Here is a 20986-nt window from a genome sequence, read left to right as displayed (position 1 = left end):
ACAGCCCCCATGAGTCTAGAGCCCCGTGATGCCAATACCAGCAGACACAGCAACATGTGGAGACAGCTGGGGTGGGGTGGGCACAGCAATTCTAAGCCCCATACCCCCACCGCACCCTCAGAAGAGCTGCCAGGTCCTCTTCCTGGAGCATCACTAGGTTGTGGACTGTGTTTTCTTGGGCCTGCCTAGGCCATGTGGCCTTCCTATAAGGGTAGGATGAACAAGCCTAGGGCTTCATCCAGCACAAAGCAATTCCTATGTAGAGGCTAGCAGCAAAGCCTTCTGGATAAGGGTGCTGCAGGCCTTGCTTCTTCCCAGGAAAAGGCTGCAGCTGCCAGGCTCACCCTCAGGAAGAAAAACCCCTGTGTGAACTGCTCTTCATTTGAAAAACATCTTCCCCGTGCTTGGAGGGCTCTAACAGCGAATATCTGACATCCCTTGCTAGCAGGTTAACAAATTAAAAAGGAGCCTAATGATATTGCTACGTTCACGCTGAGCATTAAAAAGGTAATGTCTAAGAGGTTTTATTGTGTTAATAAAACTCAGAGGTGGTCAAGACTTGGGTACACACAGGGATGGGATGTAAAATAATCAGTCATAATGTTATGACTTCATTTTTCATTTTGCATTTTCCACTCTGCCTTAGAAATCAGAGAGGGCTTCTAAAAAGAGAAAGAGACAAAATTATATCAAAGGAGAGGGAAATTGTAAGCTTGACTTATCTTTAATGTTACACATCAAAATGGAATTTCTGTGATATGTGTTGTGTGCATAAACAACAGGGGCCGCTTTGCTCTTTGTTGAGTTTAAATGAAAAGTCCCCCAGATATTAATATGTGGACTTCATTTGTTAGCCTGCTAAGTCAGGGACTTATAACAAAAGCTTTGTAAACAAAAGATTAAACTGAATCGAGCTTTAGAAAATGAAAAGAAAACAAGAGTCAGGTAATCACAGATCAGGCCGGGTCTGCTTAGATGGGAATCAGTGCAGGCTACTGGAGTGGAAATTGTTTAATTGAACTATTTCATTACGCACAAGTTTACGTCCCCCTTGCAGAATCCGAAATATTGGTTATCAGAAAAGCCATTCTTTCCCTCCCTTAAAGAGATGGCCCTTCAGGAAAACAACGCACAACCAGAGCTCGCTGTGCCCCTCTCTCACCCTTTACCCACCTCTGAAGAGAAGAGGCAGGCTGGGGGGAGGGGAGACTCCCTGCACCTGTTGGCCTTGTCATGAACCCAGGGTTAGGGGCATCTGGCATTCCACTTCCCAGAGCATCTGCCACCATCCCCACTCCAGAACCAGCCTGGCAGTGGTTCCACCTGCACAGGGGACCATGTGCTTCTTTACTGACCTTGGGTAACCTTTCAGGATCGCCTGGATGTCTGGGGATCACTTTCTGCAACCTTTGGAAGCCATAATCTATGGTTGGCTCATTAAGGGCTGCAAGAGGACACAGAAACATGGATCAGGTTAATCATCCGTCATGTATTCATTACACACTTACACATACATGTACCGTCCTTCTCTGACATTCTTCCAGAGAGCTCCCCTGGCTGCTAACTCTGTCTTGAGGAATGGATCCCCCCTTTCTTTTGCACATAAAAGCAATGATTATTTCTAATCTATAATTAGACTGGAAGAAAGTCAAAGGGTGGCTCAATATATTGTAGAAATGGTGCTGCAGACACAAAGTGACAGGTCTCGAGGCCATATACAGCAATCACCACGGCCGTGATGTGGGGTCTGCATCACACAGTGCGTTCCACACTGGCCAGGGATTTATGGGAAACTGGCAATTATGACATATGTCCGGCTATTGCTGGCCTCAGATTTATCCCTGTGGCCCTTTTTTGTCGAGCATGTTGCCTGAGCGCACTCAGGCAGGAGGAGCTCTGGCTCGTGCAGAGCTTTAATAATCTGCGAGCGGCTCACCGTGAGCTGATGGAAGGCACCATCACGACGGCTGCAGCCCACCAGCCCCACAAAATTGCTGGCCACAAATAGTAATTAATCTTTTTATCCCTCAAATTGTAATTTTGACTATGAACTGTGCATGGCCATAAATCAGAGGCACATGCACTGTGTACAGTGCATGAATCACGGCCGGGACTCTGTCCGACTGCACACACTGTGTTTAACAAGCTTTATAAGAAGCCATCGGGCTTTATTATGGCTCTGCCTGACTCCAACAAAAACTGAGCCCGGAGGCCTGGGGACGCAAGTTAAGATGAAAATACTTATTAGAGTACATTATTTCTTGATGTAGATATCGTTTTCTGTGGAGTCACTCCACGGTGCATGGCACGACATAAATCAGGAGGTTTTCGAAGACTAATAAGACCAGCCACCATCTATTCATTACTCCGCCCGCAATTTGGGCAATCCCTCATTAATAATCGGATGATTACCACCACCCAACTCGGCAGGTCTGCAGAGTGCAGGGAAACACAAAGGCCGTGGTTCCCTGAGAGGAAGCTTGGGGCTGCCTTGGAAAGTGCTCTTCACAATAATTGGTCACCATTATCCTCGAGTGCTGGGCTATTGGCGCGTCTTGTAAGCAACGCAGGACGCCTCACATGTACACTCAATAACGCGTCCGAAAGTTGAGGACCACAATATGATTTGACATTCCATCATACATCCTGGAGACAAAGGTCCGCACAGGAATGTGAAGTAAGACATTTTCTTGTTAATAAAGCATTGATCCGATGTATTGATTTTACATGACATGGCTTTTGCTGGATTTTGCCCTCTTTTTTCTTTGCAAATAGTAAAGCTCTTCCAGATGCCTCCGTGCATGTGACGTGGTGAAATTTCTAACCCTCTGTGATGTAAATTCTATATGTGTAAAACCACTTCATAATCAGACCATTAATCATCAGAAGCTGTCAGCGTTGACTTGGGGGGCAATTTGTCATGTCTCCGCCTGGGTGCGGGCAAGGGTGTCAGGAAAAAGTGCACTTCGGGTATCTGGGTGGATGGGCTCCAGGACCAGCAGGTGACCTGATCCAAAAAGGGTTAGGTAAAGTGTTACGTTTGTTGATCAGGGAACAAGAACGGATGACCCACTCTGTGTTCCTAACAAGTGAGGTTTCTCCTTTTTCCCAGCTAATCACCATGACTGTTTGACTTAATGAATCGGCCAGATGAAAGGTGATCAGAAAAGATAGATGGGCGGCCACTATTGATTTCATGCAAATGCCCCTGACAGGTGATAGACGCTTTAATGCAAGCTTTCAGAAGCTTTATGACTTGTAATAACCATACGCTCACTCTGAGAGAGACATCCAGCAGTGTTTCAGTTGAACTGATGTCCTCCTTCTATGACCAAAAGTGTCTGAAAGCAGTGTATATATGGGGACACCTTTCACCTCTTGATCCAGCCCAAGGAGCAGCATCAATGAGGCACCGAGATGAATGACTGTGGCATGGCACAGAAGTTCAGGCAGGGTAAGTGTGCCACGATAGGTTCATAGCATCCTGGATGCCCCACAGCAAGGGGTGACTAATGCTGCTTCAGTTGGCAGCTCCCCACTGGCAATGGCTTGGCTACCAGGATCCCAACAAGTTTGCCTGGCAGAATGCTGAGTGAGGGTCTCCTCTGTGGTGGCCAGGGAAGTGGCACCGTGGGCTTGAGAGGCTCTGCCTTGGTGGTGAGTCCTCTGGGTGCCTGTGGGCCTCTTGAAGCAGTTGCTATGTGCAGAGGCACCTGACTGCAGTAAGGACCAGCTCAAGGAGTCCAACCCCACCTGTGCCTGGTGAAGACTCACCGAGTCCTCACTGGCGGGTCCTGCAACTGGGGGAGAAACACAGCTCTTCCCACACATCTAATAAACCCTCAGCGTGTCGAGTTAACAGCCGAGAGCCCAGCCGAGCCAGGGCAAGGCACTGGCACGTCCAGTCACGGAGCCCCGAGCCAGGCCAATCAATACCACTTTCCTGTTTTAGAACTGGGTAATTATGAGGGGGAGAGATTGCCTGACCTTTCACCTGCACTGCATTACTTTGCTGATATTAAGATAAATTGCCTGATTTTGGGTAAACATATGCTGCAATTCAAACTGTCAGCACTGGTTTGCTCAGGGATAATTTGTATTGATCTCCCAGCTTCTTCCCAATTTTGCTTACTGACCTCGTGGATAATTAGAGAAGGAGCGCTGGGTGAGCTCAAGTCAGGGGATGAAGAAGAAAGAATAAAGCAAATTTGTTTTATGTTAATATTTGTGGCTCCTCCCCCCACATCTGCCAGCATCAGGAGAGCCGTAAATTAGTGTACTTGGTTCCCGAGCAATTTATTCCAAGGAATTATTAGTCTCTGAACATGTGTCACTGGGTTAAATTAATTTAAACTCTGCCTTAAACACAACAAAAACAAATGTTATTTTCTGCTGAAGGGGAAAAAAAACAATAACGTTTTTCAAAATGTATTTGTAAGCTCCCAACTTTCTGCATGAATTTCCACATATCTGCATGGAAAAGGATGGGTTTTATAATAAATCCCCCCTCCGGAAGTAATTAGTGCCCATCATTTGTTCTGAATTCAAATTTTGCTAAGATGGGCTGCTGTGTGTAGGAGATGAATGTATGTGTGAAATTATATCATTTAAGATATGTCAGATTACAAGGCTGTTGTATCAAAAGTCATAAAACAAATCTCCCCTGTGAAATATCTCTTTATTAACCATGCCATAAGATATTAACATTCCTCATTTAGTGGAGGGCCTTTTATCTGTTTCAAATACATTATTCGTCCTTTTAGAGATAAACTGTATTAATATCCATTTGAGTAGGCTACTGCGGCCTAATGCATAGTAATTTTTGTTGGAGAGCTTTTATTTTAGAATAAGAAAATTACACAGCAATAAAACCTGAATGAATCAGAAGCTAGAATAGCCGGGAATCACATTCCATGCCAAATGAGGCAAGCAATCAGGCAGCCTGTGAAAGGCCAGATATCCGGCTATCATATGCAGGCCAGTCTCCAGCACAGGTCCCACAAATAGAGCCTGACATGACCACATAGACTCAATGATTCTGCACGTGGGATAGCCTGCAGCTCAGGATGGATGCATATTTAAATATATTTGAGTGTACTGGAGTTAATCTCATTACTTTACATGCATTAACGTCATAATAGAAGGAGCATTCTAAATATTTAAGTCATGCCCATGTACTAAGGGATTAATCATAGTGCAATTGATAAAATTTTAACGGTCTGTGATGTCGGTTCAAGTTGGGATTGCCACAGCTAATGTGGCAGCCGAAAACGGCATCAAGCTTTGAGCTGCAGCTGTGGCCAGACCAGCTCCAACTGGCCTGACACAATCAGAGGCATACCCATGGGCAACAGCACAGGGATTCTCTTTCTTATGACACTGGTCATTGGAGTTCACACTTAGATACCTGAAGTGCCTTTGTCAGTCAGCCCTGCCCTGAATTCCATGCTGATCTCTCTAGCATGCCAGTGAGTGGCAAGCCCATTCATGTGCTAGCCTTATTCACACAAACAGGGGAAACACTCATGACCATGATACTGAGGACACAGAAAAACCCACACATTTCAGGTCGGAAAGTGTGTTTAGAGCTGGTGCAGTTTCCTCCAGAAAACAATTCCCCAGAAAAGAATACACATAACCCCATAAAGAGTCTTCAGCCAAGCTCACTGGTGCACGTGCTCGCTCGCTCGCTCGCTCGCGCTCTCTCTCTCTCTCTCTCTCCCCCCAATTCATTCACTAAGCAACTATAGCCCTATGAACTGTCTTAATCCCGGAATTCTCATTCATATTTTATTTTCTCTCTCTCTTTCTCTGCATTCATTCACTAAGCAACCACCACATACATGACTCAGGATGTACAGAGACTCCCCAGGACGTGAAACCTGTCCCAAAGGCAGCAGCCCAGAGCAGGAAGTGGCTGGGTCTGTGCAACGGGCTCCCCAGGTTCTGGTCCACCCAAGTCCAAGTGGATCTCTGCCCCCAGATGGGGAAGGGACTCCCATAGGAATGAGAGGCCATGGGGACAAAGCTTAATTGTGATAACATCCCCCTGCCCAAGGGAGGCCTGCATCCAGACACCAGCAGGCAGAGCCGTCTTTAGGGACTGCTGGAGGGACTGCTCTCCCAACTCAGTAGTGTCTTGACAACAGCAACATTAAACAGAGGGTGGGGAGGGAGACCCTCAGGTAGGAGCAGCCGGTAGTTAGCACCGCCCCTCCATTGTTGGAGCCCAAGCCCAGCCCACAGAGATGGGGGGAGTTTGTGGTGTAGCACCAATTCTCCTCCTTCCCGGAAACCCTGACTCCAAAGATAACAACAGGAAGACTTTCATTTGCTTCTTTCCAGCTGCCGGCTGTAGCTATTAAGTGAGCTCCAGTTTCATTTCAATAATGATCATCTTCCTGTAACTTCCCCATCATGCATTTGTCATAACGCAGCACAAACAGACCCTCATAATGAGGCAGGTTTTCACATTAGCAACGTAACTGCATAATAAGAACATCTGTAGTTCCTATTCCGAGGGACAAGAACACACTTCAATTATGGCGGTGGGTTTGTTAAGTAAGATATAGTATATTTTACCAACAGGGACACCCGACATCCTGCCCCAACAGACTACAGACTGTCAGTGTGCCTGAATGAACACAGGTTGTAATGTGTAAAAATTAAATAAAGTAAAATTAAATTGCTCAATACAAAGACATTCCTCTAGAGGGTGTTGGCGATTTCAGTGACAAAGTACTATTTGCTGACAAGTAGTTTACACATTAACCAGCTGAATCCAAGGGGGAAAATGCCAATAGCAATTATATCACCTTGCCGTTATTAAATGACCCGCTGATAAGTAACTAGGTGAACTTGACCAGGTGATAAGGACTGCTGTGAGCAGATGATTGCTCTGTGAAGAATGCTTCTCTGCCCCGCTGTTTCTCCAGATAGCTTTTCTTTCAAAAATGACTGTATAAAAAGTTACATTAAAAAATGTGTGGCCTCAGAAGACAAAATTGATATTTAGCTACCCTGAATCCTTTGCCCCTGCCAGAGTGCCTACATCACTCCACCCCGAAAGCATTACACAAAGTCCGCAAATGCCTGTTTTTTCTCCCCTTTTTTAGGCTTTAAAATGATGCTAAGTTCTCCACTTTATCATCAACTGTCTTCTCCAAGTGCATTTCATCTATAAGAAATTCAGATGCTCGGGAAATTAAAATTTCAAAGATCTGCTGCAAAAAAAATCAATGGGGCGAGATCAATGCTCATAGAAATTTCATGAACTTTGAACTGATCCGGGCATGATGATGAGAGGCGGCTGCAGTTGTAGGCGGCTGACGGCTCCTCGTGCGGGTGAAAAGCGGCCGGGCAGCAGAGAGGAGGGCCATGGTTTAGATGGGCTTTGGCTTTCATATTTTGTCCGACAAAAAAATTAATTTTTAGTCTATTTCAGTAACAAGCAAAAATAGAAGAAAAATTCTGCCTTCCCCACCCGACGTGCAATTCCCGCTTAAGAGCAGCTAATGCTTTGCACATTAACGTGGCCACGAAATGAAATCGGTTCCCTTTGCAGCCGATTGCAGGTGCAAATTAATATTGTAAAATGAAGATCAATACATGGACAGGGCCAAATCAATAGTGGCTAAATTATTGCTGCATTTTCCTCCTCATTCAAGATGAGTTGTGTTTTCCTCTCAAAGTCAATACTTTGCAGCTTTTCTCATTAATTTCTCAATAAATTTGGCAATGAATTTCAATCACAGAACTCGGCAGGGTGAGCCGGGCATTGTGGTGTGCATGGGAATACACAAAGGCCACACGGCCTCTGCATCACTCACCAGGGCGCTGGCCCACAGGACCACCCTGTCTGGCCAGGGAACACACAGAGACTACCAAGTCTCTGCTGCTCCCAGAGGCCAATCCAAGGTTTGACCTCATGTCAGAAGCTTTGGTTTGTCTAGCACACTGGCTGCTTTGGGCTACATGTGCCCACAATGCCAGCAAGGGTATAGCTCCGGCTCACCCAGGGTTGGCCTCAATTTCCCATCAGTTCTTCTAGAATCTCTGCCAATTCCTTCAGAGCACCTTTTCTGGATGAGAACAACAATGCATTTGATTCTCATTGGCATCTGGCTCCTTGTCATTTGTGCCAGGAATACTGTTCTGGTATTCACACAGTATTCACACCAGAAATACTGTGCTGGTGTTCATACAGGCAGCAGAACCAGGCCTTGTGCACAGGGACCCACTTCCATTCACCACTCCCTGGCAGTGAGTGGTGGCACTGTGGTATGACACCAAATGCAGAAAAGAGGATGGCTCATCTTCCTTGTTACCAAAACAAGACCCTTGCTGACCACTGAACTGTGTTCAAACACTCCTAACCCTTACCTCAAAGAAATACATTGGATTCCAGCTTACATAGGCATGTGGGAACTACATGGATCAAGCCCAACCCTTCATCTCAAGAAAACCAACGCCTGAGCCCCAAGCTCTAACTACCAGGCGTGTCTGTCCCGTGATGGCCTAGCACAGACATGGTCCAGAACTCTAAGGTATGCCTGGCCCCAGTGCGACCTCACCCCAAGGCTGTTCTGGCATTTAACCCACTCTACGTAGAGAAGAATCCACAGAGGAGATGCCAGCAAGTGGAAACGCCCTCAACGCAATGCAAACAGCAAACACTCCGTCTGCTCATGTCACCCTTTGCCAGTACCCTTGCTCTGACACTCTCTGGGAGACTTCGTGGAGGGAGGTACTAAAAGCCAAGCAGGAAATGTGCTCTGTGGAGAGCTCCTCAACAGCGGATTTGCACAGTGTACACCAGTGGAGCTAAGAAGCAGAATGGGCTCTGCAAGGTAGCCTTTCTGGGCTGCAAGTGCCCTGACCATGGTGGAGTACAAAGGAAGGCCCCCCTCCTGGGAGCTGGGTGCCCCAGCTCTCATCATCCTTCTGAGTACCCCCACCTAGCCAGGTATCTGTGCTGCACCTCCTGAAAGGTAGAAGGAAGGACACTCAAGGTGACCTTTCCTCTTGCCTGCTCAGAGTGGTGCCCAGAGCAGGGGCTTTGAAGGCCTAAGGCACGGCAGCCAGGCTTCAGCAGACATCAGAGCAGTGCAGACATTACCATAACTTCTCCAGTTTTGAGAGGCAAAGCAAACCTAAGTTTTCCCTGACAGTCACATGGAACTGGTTCATGAAGGCCTACAGCAGACTTGGTCACAATGTCTAAGTGAACATCAAGTCATAAATGACAAGGTGACCCACCATTCAGGGGCACACTATCCAGGCATACATGGGAATAGTGTCCCACATGCCACAGCTCGGTGAGACCTGAGGACACCATGCGCAAGAGAAAGCTCTGCTTCTATGAGACAATGAGAAGGGTAAGTCCACAGTGAGGAAGTAGATTTGTGCCTGCCACAGGTGGGAAAGGGGAGGAAGAGGTGTGACAGGGCAAGAGTGACTGCTCATGCTCTGGGACGGAAAAGTTCTCAGATTAGACTGATGGTTACACAACACTGTGAGTGTGCTAAGAACTGTGTACTTGCACACCTTGGCTGGCTGTTCTGGCATGTGAATTGCAGCTAAAGAAACACCTGAGCAGACATGAGGTCTCTGGTACATGCATGTCCATGTTTGTAGCTATGCCAGTCACAATAGCCAAAACATGGGAGCAGCCTACATGCCCCCACAGAGGAATGGATGGAGACACACAAGGGAGCGTGACTGAAGAGCAAGCTCATGTCATCTGCAGGAAAATGGAAGGGATTGGAGGTGACCATGCTAAGCAAAACAGGTCAGGTTCTGACAAGTATAGTGTGCTTTCTCATACGCAGAACCTACATTGAAGCGACTATCGGCACTTTCACTGATGTGCAGGTAGGAGGTCAATGAGGGAGGCCAAAGAACTGGTGGCCAAGGGGAGGAGGACGACAAAATATCACATATTTTCTCTCATATGTGGAATCTAGATATTAATATTTTATATAACCACATATACATGCATATTCATATATGTGTATGTATATTTATGCATACATTATATACATATACTAATATATACTATATATTTTGTATGTTTATATCGTATATATTACATATAAACATATGATATTTATTTATTGATTTATGCCATGACCATACAAGGGGGACTATCCAGGGAGAGGAAAGATACTAATGAGAGGTGGGGAAGATAAACAGGGGAGGCTATTGGAGGAGGGGCAAAGATAAGTAAGGTACAATGATATATATGTACAAAAATGTCATAATGAAAAATCATCATCTTGTAGTTAACTGAAGGGGGAAAAAAAGTAAGGCCTCTAATCTAAATGAGATTTCTGGCTAGACCTGCTTTGAGAGAGATGGTTTTCAGCTCTGCATGTTGCCTGGCCAGACAGATGCTGCTGGTAAGAACAGGATTCACACTAGACCGAGGAAGATGGCCCAGCTATGGGCTACGGGACACCTGCTTAGAGGCTGTAACTCTGTTTCTTAACATTATTTCCTCTTTCGGTCTCCCCAGAGGCATTTTAACCCCTGGTTTTTCAGACTGAATGCTGAAGGAAAGGAATATAGGAAGCAAAGCCTTTAAAGACATGGCCATGATTAGCACAAGCACCAGGATCCTCGGAAGCACAGGCCTTGCGTACAGGATGCTAGATTACGCATGTCATATACAACAACCCTGCGGCCCAGGCATGGCGGTACACACTATGATCCCAGCACCCAGGAGGTAGAAGCAGGAGTATCAAAATGCCCATGCAGTGCCTGGCACTACCTACACAAGACCATCATAATAGGAGGAAAAGATGATGACATCAAAATAAAAGAGAGGCTGATTGAGAGGGGTATTTCAAAAGGGAAAGTTGGGGGGGGAGAATTACCATGGGATATTGTTTACAATCATGGAAGTTGTTAATTATAAAAAAACAAAAATAAATGTTCAAGGCCAGCCTGGGTTACAAAGTGAGACTTTCTTTCAAAGAGATATGAATGAGGTTGGAGAGATGGCTCAGCAGTTAAAGGTGCTTGCTTGCAAAACCTGAGAGCCTGGGTTTTATTCCCCAGTACCCATATAAACCCAGATGCACCAAATGGTACATGTGTCTGGCAGGAGACCCTGGCATGCTCCTTCCTTCCCTCCCTTTCTTCTCCCTCTCCCCCCCCCCCCAGTCTCTCTCTCAGCTTGCAAGTAAATAACTATTTTAAAAACAAGGTATGGGGCTGGAGAGATGGCTTAGTGGTTAAGGCATTTGCCTGCAAAGCCAAAGGACCCAGGTCTACCTCCTCAGGACCCACATAAGCCAGATGCACAAGGGGGCGCACGCATCTGGTTCATTTGCAGTAGCTGGAGGACCTGATGCACCCCTTCTCTCTCTTTCTCTCTACCCGCCTATTTCTGTATTGCTCTCTCTCTCAAATAAATAAACAAAAATAAAATATTTTAGAAAATAAAAATAAACAAGGTATGAATGAATGAAAACAACTCAGTCTTACTTCCACACATACTGATCTTAAATTGTCTCAAGAAGGCAGGTCCTCCTCACCTGAGTCCCCCTTCCTACCACACCCTCCCCTCCACCTGGTCCCTCTGACTAATCGTGAGGGGCTCAGGCTCTTCCTGGACACCTGCCCCCCAGACCCCTGCCAAGCATGCAGGATGTAGCCTCTAGAGCCACCTCCATGGCCTCTCAGGACTGCCATCTGCATGATCCAGGGAGCCTCAAGCATGCCCTCACCTAGGGCATAGCGGCATTTCCCTCAGGCCGGCTGCCTTAGCTTCTTCCCTACACCCGCTTCTCTCCCGCAGGACTAAGGCATCGGGGTTGTAAACAGCTTCTGCACCAGGCATCTGCCAAGGCCATGCAGATCCCAGTCTCCAGCTTCTAGCAGACAGATCTACTTCACTACATAAAGGTACCCTGGCCACAAGAGCCTACAAAAGCTCATGGTTTCCCTCTCCCCCAAACTACCCCCAGTGCCCAGTTGAGCCCCTGACCCTGGTGGGCATGGCATAAAATTGACTGTAGAAGGCAAATGCCAACCATATGGATGTACGTTTCATCACCACACCATGTCTTTACAAGGAGACAGCACGCCCACCTTGACAGCCGTCTCAATGAGCTGATGAGCCCAAGCTCTTGGGTGAAGAGCTGTGAAAACAACAATCAATTTATCCCGTGTAGCTAGGAGGAGGGGTGCTTTCCCCACACAGGGCATGATGAAGACTAAGCTGAGCTGGGCTGAGTCAGTGCAGAACACCAGCCCCGTCAGCATGGAGATCCTGGGGAACAGGAGCCCTGGGAGGCCACAGCCAACACGGCCATGGTCACCGCAGCCACACGGAATCTCACTCTCTAACGAAGGTCACTTTGGGGGTGATTGCCGTTTACACCATGAGAAGCACAGAAGGACTGTGGTTTGGGAAAACACAGGGCATCAGTCACACGGCAGCCATCACATTGCCACCCGCCATGGTGACGGTCCTTCAGACGTGGACACACTGTGGTGCCTTGGCCTTGGCCGTGGGCGCCCGAGTACCAATAAGCCTCACGCTTTCATGAAGGCAGGGGTCTGTGCTGGGTGGGGGGGGAGGAGTGTCGGGAATGCACTGGGCTAGATGCTGCCCACCCACCCCGGGAGGGTAAAAGTAACTCACAGCTATCACTCACATACTGGGCTGACCACCAGCCTTGGGCACACAGATCCCTAAGGGTGCTTTAAGAACCAAGAGGCACAGCAGTCAGGACAAGAGGCACAGGCCACAACCCTCCCCACCTCACCCCCATCATGGCCAGAGGGGTTAAATTACGGAGAAGGAATCTACCAGAACCCCTAAGTCCAAACCCATGGCTTTCCTGACTTAGCTTCTCAGTGGCCACCAGGTGCCTTCAGGGGACAGGTGTGGGTCCTGAGAAGGAAGAGAGTTCCCAGGGCTCCCTTTCCTGCCATCATGGTTTCTACATGCAGAAAACTGGGAAGGAATGTCTCAGGGAAGAGTGAGGATTAGGGAGAAAGAAAATGGGACCCAAGGCCATACCACCTTCTAACCGTGGGCTATACCAAGATGGGCAGAGGCGCTTTGTCTTCATGGAGTCTTTTTGAAACCGGCACATGCCTCCTTCAGCAAATGTGCACTGCTCTGCCATCCCACCCTTGCAACACCAAGCTATCCCATCTGTTCATCATCACACTGGGATGCTTCTGTCACCATCCAGGCCCATCAGTTTACACTGCAGAGAATCTGCCACTCTGTTGGTACCATCCTAAGGGAAGAAATCTGGACTCTGCTCATTTTATATTTCCAGCAACAAATAAGAGGAGGCCCAGCCATCAAGTGATGGCTGTTTGAAGTACTTTTTCTCTTGCTATGCTTTCCAAGCCTTGGCTGCCATACTGTACACAGAGAGGCCAAAGACCTTCCAGAAATGAAGGTTTTACATAGAGGTATGCAGGGGCCCTTGGCTGGCAGCCACAGGACCAGCCTGTGTGTTTGGTGGACGCCCACCCTGGCCTGCTGTGTGGTAGGAGGTAGCTTGAGTGGTTAACTACATGCAAGAAGAGAAAGGAGAAATGGCCAAGTCGGGTCCTTATTTCTACCAGGGGCTAGAGTAGTACGTCCGCCAGCCAGCCAGCATTAGCACCGTGGGCTTCCTTGTCAGCTCTGCCTGCAAGACGTTCCTTCCTGGGTCACTCTTGTGGTCTAACCATGATGCTTGCTCTGCAGTGACTTGTCGTCATACCCTGTGACCCTGTCACCTCTGCTCTGCTAGTTCTTCACATGGTCATGTTCAGTTTGTCACACATTGTGCATATCTGTCCTGTGCCTGTGCCCTTCCAGGAACATTCTCAGAAGTTCATCTTTTCCCGCCAGAACTTGAAAAGATAATGCCAGGGAGGGAAGGTAGGAGGCTAGGACCCTGCCTATGCCTTGGAAGGGGGACCAGGCCTGCCCTACCATCCAGTCTACCCATTCTAAGTGAAGCCCGTGACCCTTTTGTCCTTTGGGGAAGACGAATGGCCGTCTCCTTACAGCCACATCTTGTCAGGTCGGCTGAGAAGTCAATACCTTCACCTTGACATGGAAACTTTGTGATTTATCAGTCCGTCTCCCCTCCTGGGTTCACGCGGCCCCGACGCGTGCAGCCAATCAGGGCCCGGGTAGCAGACTTGGTCACAGCCACTGGAAAACAACCAAAGCCCCTCTGATGACAGACAAATGTGTCTTGTTAGCAGCAGCCCAAAAGCGCTTGACTTGTACTAATAACAGAAAGGCCATGCTGGTCACCGTGGGTCTAAAGACGAAGCACCCTGTCACCAGCCTGGTTGGGAAATTAGCAAATAATGTTCTTTTCCTTGATAAATGGGTGACAGCTCCGTCTCACCAATCATTTTTAACATTTTGATACATGCCTATGATCCCACTGGAGGGGCAGAAAAGTTTACTGGCCCTCAATTTCCACATGATGAATGGAACCCTGTAAATGTGCGATTTCTGTATGAGGTATAGTTCATTTTAAGCAATTCTAGTAAATGGGTGTCACTGATTAGGACAAATCGTCTACTTGTGCAAGAGCACAAGCGGTGTGTCTCATTCTCCAGCTCTCCTCTGAGACGGGATGAGGGGACGGCAGGGACTGGGAGCCCTCACACAGCCCTCTTTAAAGAGATACACTCTCCAGGTGCATGGCCAGCACCCACTTGACATGTGGCAAGTGGTTTAGTGCCATGTGCCACTAAGGGGAAGGCACCAGGTGGGCACCACCCACCCTGCCTGAGGCTCTGCCTATGGACCCAAGGGTCCCAACCATGACCATCAGTCCCTACTCCCAGGGGAAGGGGCAGAGACCAGATGAAATGACTCTACCACCCTTTCTTTGACACCATATTTATTTATACATCTAACAAAGCACAAGAGAAGGGAAATTCTGTCATTTTACTCATGCGTTAGCTGGACAAAGTCTCCAAATCTGGGCAGGCCTAGAGATGGCCTGGGCTTAACCTACCCTCCAAACTGGCCTGAGCCTAACCCTACCTTCCAAGGTAGATAACTCCACATGAAAGCCAGCGTATCCAGAGGGATTTAGGGATAAGGGGTGGCTGTGCACAATGGTGGGAGGGACACAGAGTTCCCAAGACACCCAAGAACCAGTGAGTCTGAAGCACTGCGACTATCTGGCTACAGGCACACCCATGGCAGACAGGAGTGGGCAGTGGGCAGCAGGTGGCTAGGGCTGGGTGGGTGGAATCTCTGTCAACCTTGAACCAAGCTGCCCAAATTCTAGGACCTGGCTGCACAGAATGTATTTCTGGTTGTGACCACATTGATAGCTCAACACTTAGAGCTGAAATAATAAGGTGGGCTGTGTCTTAACATTTGGTTTAGTGGAATAAAAATAGTATGATCTTCGAATGGTCATTTAGAATCACTGGCTCGGTAGATACAAGTGACCGTGGGGATACTGGCTGGAGGACAGCAAGCTGTTGCTGACTGTGGCAAAGGGTGGCTTGGACTTCACAGTGCGGACAAAACCATGTCCAAACATACACAGCAATCTTCACACTCCAGAAACACCAGGTGAGGGGATGTGGAGTTAAACGTGGAGACCAATGCGGAGTCTCAGCAAGAAGCCATTTCTCCAAGGGCAGGGGATAGAGATGGCACCCCTCAACATGTAGCTAGTTTTAAGCCATAATCTTAGGGTTTTTTTAATGACATAAATACCATAAAAGAAAGGACACAAACTACAAGCAGTTACTGGCTCAAGAATGGTTCCACAGCCTGACATCAAACGCCTGTTTTGGGCTGGGGGGTAACAATCATGTTCCCACCAGTGGTGCGTGGCAGACCTGAGTCCATCATGCACCCACACTGCCACACTCAAGGCTGCCTGCCTGCCCACATCTTGTTGAGTGGGGAAGCTCAGTCTGTTACCAGAGCATGTTGACTCCCAGTAATTTGTGATAATATCTTTAATTGAGCAGAAGAAATCTCTAGAATGAGGATGGGCCAATCCAACATTTGTGGCAAGAAGTCAACAGTGAAAGTCCCCCGAGTCCTATTCCAGGTGTCCCATGGACTCCATCTCTTGCTTAATAGGAAAGTGTCTTCCCAAATGGACATTTTAAGGAAGCAATCACAGATGTCTATGTCATACTTTTCACACTTGAAAACATGAAGAATGTGAAAGGAATTTTTCTGATAACATAATTTCAATTAGAAGCATACCAATTCCAATCTCACTTAATCAGGTAATACCATAATGCTTCTAGTCTTATTAAAAAAAATTTCTTTTATTGCTCTTAACAATTTGATGTATTTCCAGTTGCAAAATTATGAATGCAGAGCTGCTCAATTTGCGTGTATGGTGAGTTTCTCAGGTAGGATATCCCAGGACTATTTTAATTATTATTAAACAAGCAAATGGCGTACTATTAGACAAATATTAAAACAAGCATTGCACTCAGTTATTAATTTACACTATTCACTTTTAAATGTAGCAAATATCTCATTAATTTAATTTTAGGTACCCACCAGTTTATATTGCATTTTACAGTCTAGAAGCAATTTACTATTAACTGGCAATTACATACACAGTGATTGTTAATTCTGCTCCTAAGTGCTAGCCCGTTTGAAAATTGTTCTCTCTCTCTAATTTCTGACCTTCTTGCAACAGAGGTTAGCCTCACTGGGAATACAAAGAAGTGTGGAAGAGCTGGACATGTCACTGGTGACTCATTCTTTTAATTCACCGTGCTAATCAACTGAGCTGCCACTGCTTCCCAAGGCAATTGTGACTGGAGAGGGGCCTGTGAACAGAAGTAAGGGGGCTGGATGGAGAGGCTGAGCTCGACCACTCTGGGTTGACTAATAGGGTCTGGCTCTGAAAAATCTGGTGTTTCTCAGGTCACTGTAAACAGCTCATTTAGACCTCTGCCAAGTCCCTCCCAGCCTCTGGCAGGCTGGTGGTGGCCCCTCCTGTGAGCCCAGGTTCATTATCCTGCGGCCCTGAGGCCCCAAAGCTGGCCTCCTGCCGGGAAGGTTAAATGTGAGGGTGTCCCAGCAGCCTCCGGGGCCTGGGGACACTGATGGGAACCAGACGCCCAGGGGACTGTACCCACCGTTTTAACATCTAGAGGGGCTGGCTCAATTTTCAGTGGGGAGTGCAATTCCCGGTGATTACCTCATTGTCCCCATCAATTTCGGGGCAAATCAGACAGAAGCTTCCAGGCCAGACAGGTTATGACCCCACCTTCCCGATGTTCCCTGGGAGTGTAGAGCCTTGTATCCCTTACATGCGTTTGAAATGTAGATTCCGGGTAATGATCAGAGCGTGGGGGGGAGGCCAAGCATGAGCCTTGATCTAGGAAAGGCTGAGCTGCTGTGCAGCCCTGCTGTGACTGGTCACTCATAAGAGAGCTGAGAATAGAGAAAATCTCCAAGTACTGGGCAGCAGGACCCTGTTTGGGAGGCCCACAAAGTTGTTAGCCTTAAAGTGGACACAACAGCCATGCAGACATGGAAGGTTCTGAAAGGAAGCCACTAGATATGCTTGTGTGGCTGAAGCAAGTTCAGGAGACCCTACTTGCCTGGTCCCTTGTGGTGGGGGGGTGCTCCATGCTCTGGTAAGGGTACCTCTGGCCAAGGAGGGAATGCCACCTTGCAAGGAGCAAGCACTGCTCAGAGAGCGGTCTTCCCATCCACACAACACCTGAGACCACGTGACACCTGCCAGCCAGTAAGAGGCAAGCTCCTCCCACCTGCACCCACATCTATCTGTTTATAAGGGTTCAGTCTAGGGTCTGCCTCTGCCGCACTGTGGACAGACCCTCAGCAGATGACAGACAAGGGAGAGGAAAGAAGGGACCTGGACCTCTCTGCTATCACTTCCCTTCAAAGAAAGTAGGTTTCCACTACTAACAACAGCCTTCCCCACCACAAAGCCCAAGTGCTCAAAGATGGGAACAGAGGAGAGAACACACTTGGAGTGGCCTCTAAGTCACCCAGCAGAACTTTGCAACAGTCTGACATGAGGGCAAATGAGGCACCCTTGTGAAGAGCGTGTCTGGCTTGTCACCTGTGGATGCAGGCTTGCCTGGGTACCACCAGGCCACATAGGTAGCACAGGAGCTCTCTCAGGACACCCACCCCTAACACGTGTCCCCCACAGTGTGATTTCCAGTACGGGTGGCTCAGAAGCAATGCTTATCAAGTGTGTGTCCAAGGAGCTCAGGACACGGGCACTGTCCTACAGACCCCAGCAGAAGTGGCTGTTAATAACTTTCCACAGAAGGGACTGCTTGCCAACACCTGCCACATGTCAGATGCTGCACATTAGTTATCCCTGATCTTTTCCAAAACTCCACAAGGAAGAGTGAGGAGAAAACTAGGAGTCAGGAGGTCCTATAGCCAGCACCCTGGGGCACAGTGCTGACTGGCTATATATCCTGGGTCTTTGCTTGAGGCCTGTTGCCTCCACAGTCTGAAGTTCAAGGCCAGAGACTCAGATATGTGTAGCGTACCCATCAACAGTTACCATGAGGAAAGAGTGTGTGTGTGTGTGTGTGTGTGCGCGCATGCACGTGCAGTTCAAACATACAAATGACTTTAGGGCCAAAGATCTGGGGAGATCCAACCAGGCCTAAGGTGGGATTCCAACATCTCATCTTTCTAGCAGCCTGGTACCCACTGGATACCCTTTCTTGTGCAGCAAAACCACTTGCTATCAAAGCACACAGACACTCCTGGACTGATGCTAGTGTTGCCTGTTAAGTCCCCATCATAAGTTGAGCATGTATTAGCATGCCTAACCTTCTAAATATCAGAGCTGGACCTAGCCTGTATTGAACATGCTCAGGATACTACTTCCAATGTCCCACAGTTGGGCAAAAACATCAACAAACAGCCCATTTTACAATAGTGTTCAATAAGTGAAAATCACAGTGATAAGAAGGGTGTACTTCCTCCCGTCATAAAGCTCAGAAATAACTCAAACACTGTAAGTCAGTAACCATCCATACACATGTGCTTAAAATATGACCTACTTATTATAAAGTTATTTTGGCACGTCTTTATTTTAATACACTGGGGGTTGAAAAATCTGAGGGTACCATCCTTTCTCAACCTCTGGATCTTACAAGAGGCCAACAGTGAATGGGCAACACAAAGTTGGTCAGCTCTGTCCTGTGCGCCTTCCCTGTGCTCTTTGAGCTCTAGGTGCCTGGTGCCCACAATGACCAGGTGGGGTGGTGGGTGTTCTGGAGCTGCATGCCTCTAGAGACGTGATGCAGGCACAGCCCTTGGTAGCAGAGGGTCTACTGGGGAGCAGAGGGTCACACGTTGTCGACATGCTCCTTCCAACCTTCCTAAGATGAAAGGCTACCACCTCCACAGCCTGCTGCAGCTGCAAACCAGGAAGCTCAGTGTGCTTGTGACACCTGCTTTCTAGACCAGAGAGGGCGCCCTGCCCCCACCCCCGCCCAGTGGGAGACCAGACTTGCCTCAGGACAACTTTGGTTGGAGGTCAAGTACAACGCTCACTGCCTATTCACCTGGCCACAGAGTAAGTACTCCACAGCCACAGATGCTCAGCAAGCATTCATCCCTCCCACATCACTGGCTTTTGCTAGGTGCTGCCCTGCATCGAAATCGTTCTTCAAACCTTACAGCTTGTGTCGTTGGGTAAGATTAAAACCAAAATGCAAACATGCCTTCCATAATGTGAAGTTTATTTATGGCATTTCTCAATTGCAATATCAAACAAATCATGGTAATTAAACACTTGTGTGGGCAGAACAGCATATAAAACACCTTCCAGATAATACGCACGGGGACGGCAGAGGCCACTCGTCCTGCTGACCTAAGCTTGTGGATTCCTGCTAAGCAGCAGCACCCTACAGGGAGCTCAGACACCTGGCTGGGGCACAGAAAGCTGGCTTCCATCGGGCTTTTTGCTTTCTGGGTATGTGACAGGCTGTGACTTCCTCTAGCCCAACCCCACCTCAAGCAACTGAGCAGTAGTGACATCATCCAGGACAAGGGCCAGACTGAAAATGTGGCCCCAAAGGCTTACACGCCAGACACTGCGGCAGCAGTTACCAGAGCTCCCTGGCCACCAGGTCTCTCCACAGGTGAGAGGCAAAGGCCTTCAGATGGGAGAGCAGTCCTGTGTCAAGCAGCTGCGCACACCCACAGCCCTGTGTGCCTATTAGATGCACACGTGGACCCTGTATCTGATGAAACTCAACCACAGGGCAATGGGTCTCACCTGACGTCCCAGAGAAACCTACACCTACTTGGGTGGTCCCAAGACCCCCCTCGTGCCCTCTGAAGGAGCCCAGCGCTGCCCAGAGCCAGGGCCGCGCACTCACCCGTGTAGACGAAGCGCCCAGGAGCCCCTTTGCAGAACTGCTTGGACTTGTAGGACAGGGTGACCTCGACGACTCCGGGGATGTGCCTCGGCGGGGTCTGCACTCGGATGGCGTGGGGGGTTATCAGCTATGGAAACCACACAGGAACAGGCTCAATGGCACAGGCCCTGAGAGGCGGACACTTGCCAGTTGGACATAATTACCAAAATGAACACAAATTGGACCATCGTCTCAGAATACTCCCTCCTAACTGTCACCCGGAGACTCTGAGCCTATGGTTCTTCAAGGAAAATATCTGCAAGTGGCCCTGGTCTGTAGTTGGCAGGAAAGGCCACAGGGCATCATTCATATGAAAATTGCCACCATATGTCTCCTTAAACCTGCTTCTAGTAATTCCAGTGCTAATTGCTCCAGGGTCCTGGGGCAGCTCCAACAGCAGGTTTTAAATCCAAGGGTTATGGCGGGGAGGAGGGGACAGACCCACCCACACGAGAAAGAGCCCACCGCAGACAAAAGGTGAAAGGGGACATTCCAATAGGTGCCTCATGTCCCTGTACCATCAACAGCTAGCCGACACCATTTACAAGGGAAGCCACAGTTCAAGATGGACCAACTTTGCAAG

General features: G+C 48.2%; 1 protein-coding gene across 11 annotated transcripts in view; it reads right to left on the bottom strand.

Moving 5' to 3' along the window:
* Ebf3 (EBF transcription factor 3) overlaps positions 1-20986 on the bottom strand; it is a 124652-nt gene that overhangs the window by 9117 nt on the left and 94549 nt on the right. For all 11 annotated transcript variants that reach the window (XM_045152836.1, XM_004669640.3, XM_045152849.1 and 8 more), the window contains exons 10-11: positions 20365-20491; positions 1356-1444 (exon numbers count right to left, since the gene is read on the bottom strand). In XM_045152836.1, the coding sequence (XP_045008771.1) occupies positions 1356-1444; positions 20365-20491 (216 nt within the window). The remainder of the gene's footprint in view (positions 1-1355; positions 1445-20364; positions 20492-20986) is intronic.

The sequence above is a fragment of the Jaculus jaculus genome, chromosome 1, assembly GCF_020740685.1.
Source record: "Jaculus jaculus isolate mJacJac1 chromosome 1, mJacJac1.mat.Y.cur, whole genome shotgun sequence".
Lineage (NCBI taxonomy): Eukaryota > Metazoa > Chordata > Mammalia > Rodentia > Dipodidae > Jaculus > Jaculus jaculus.
The sequence above is the reverse complement of the archived record's forward strand: the minus strand, read 5'-3'. Positions and strand labels throughout refer to the sequence as shown.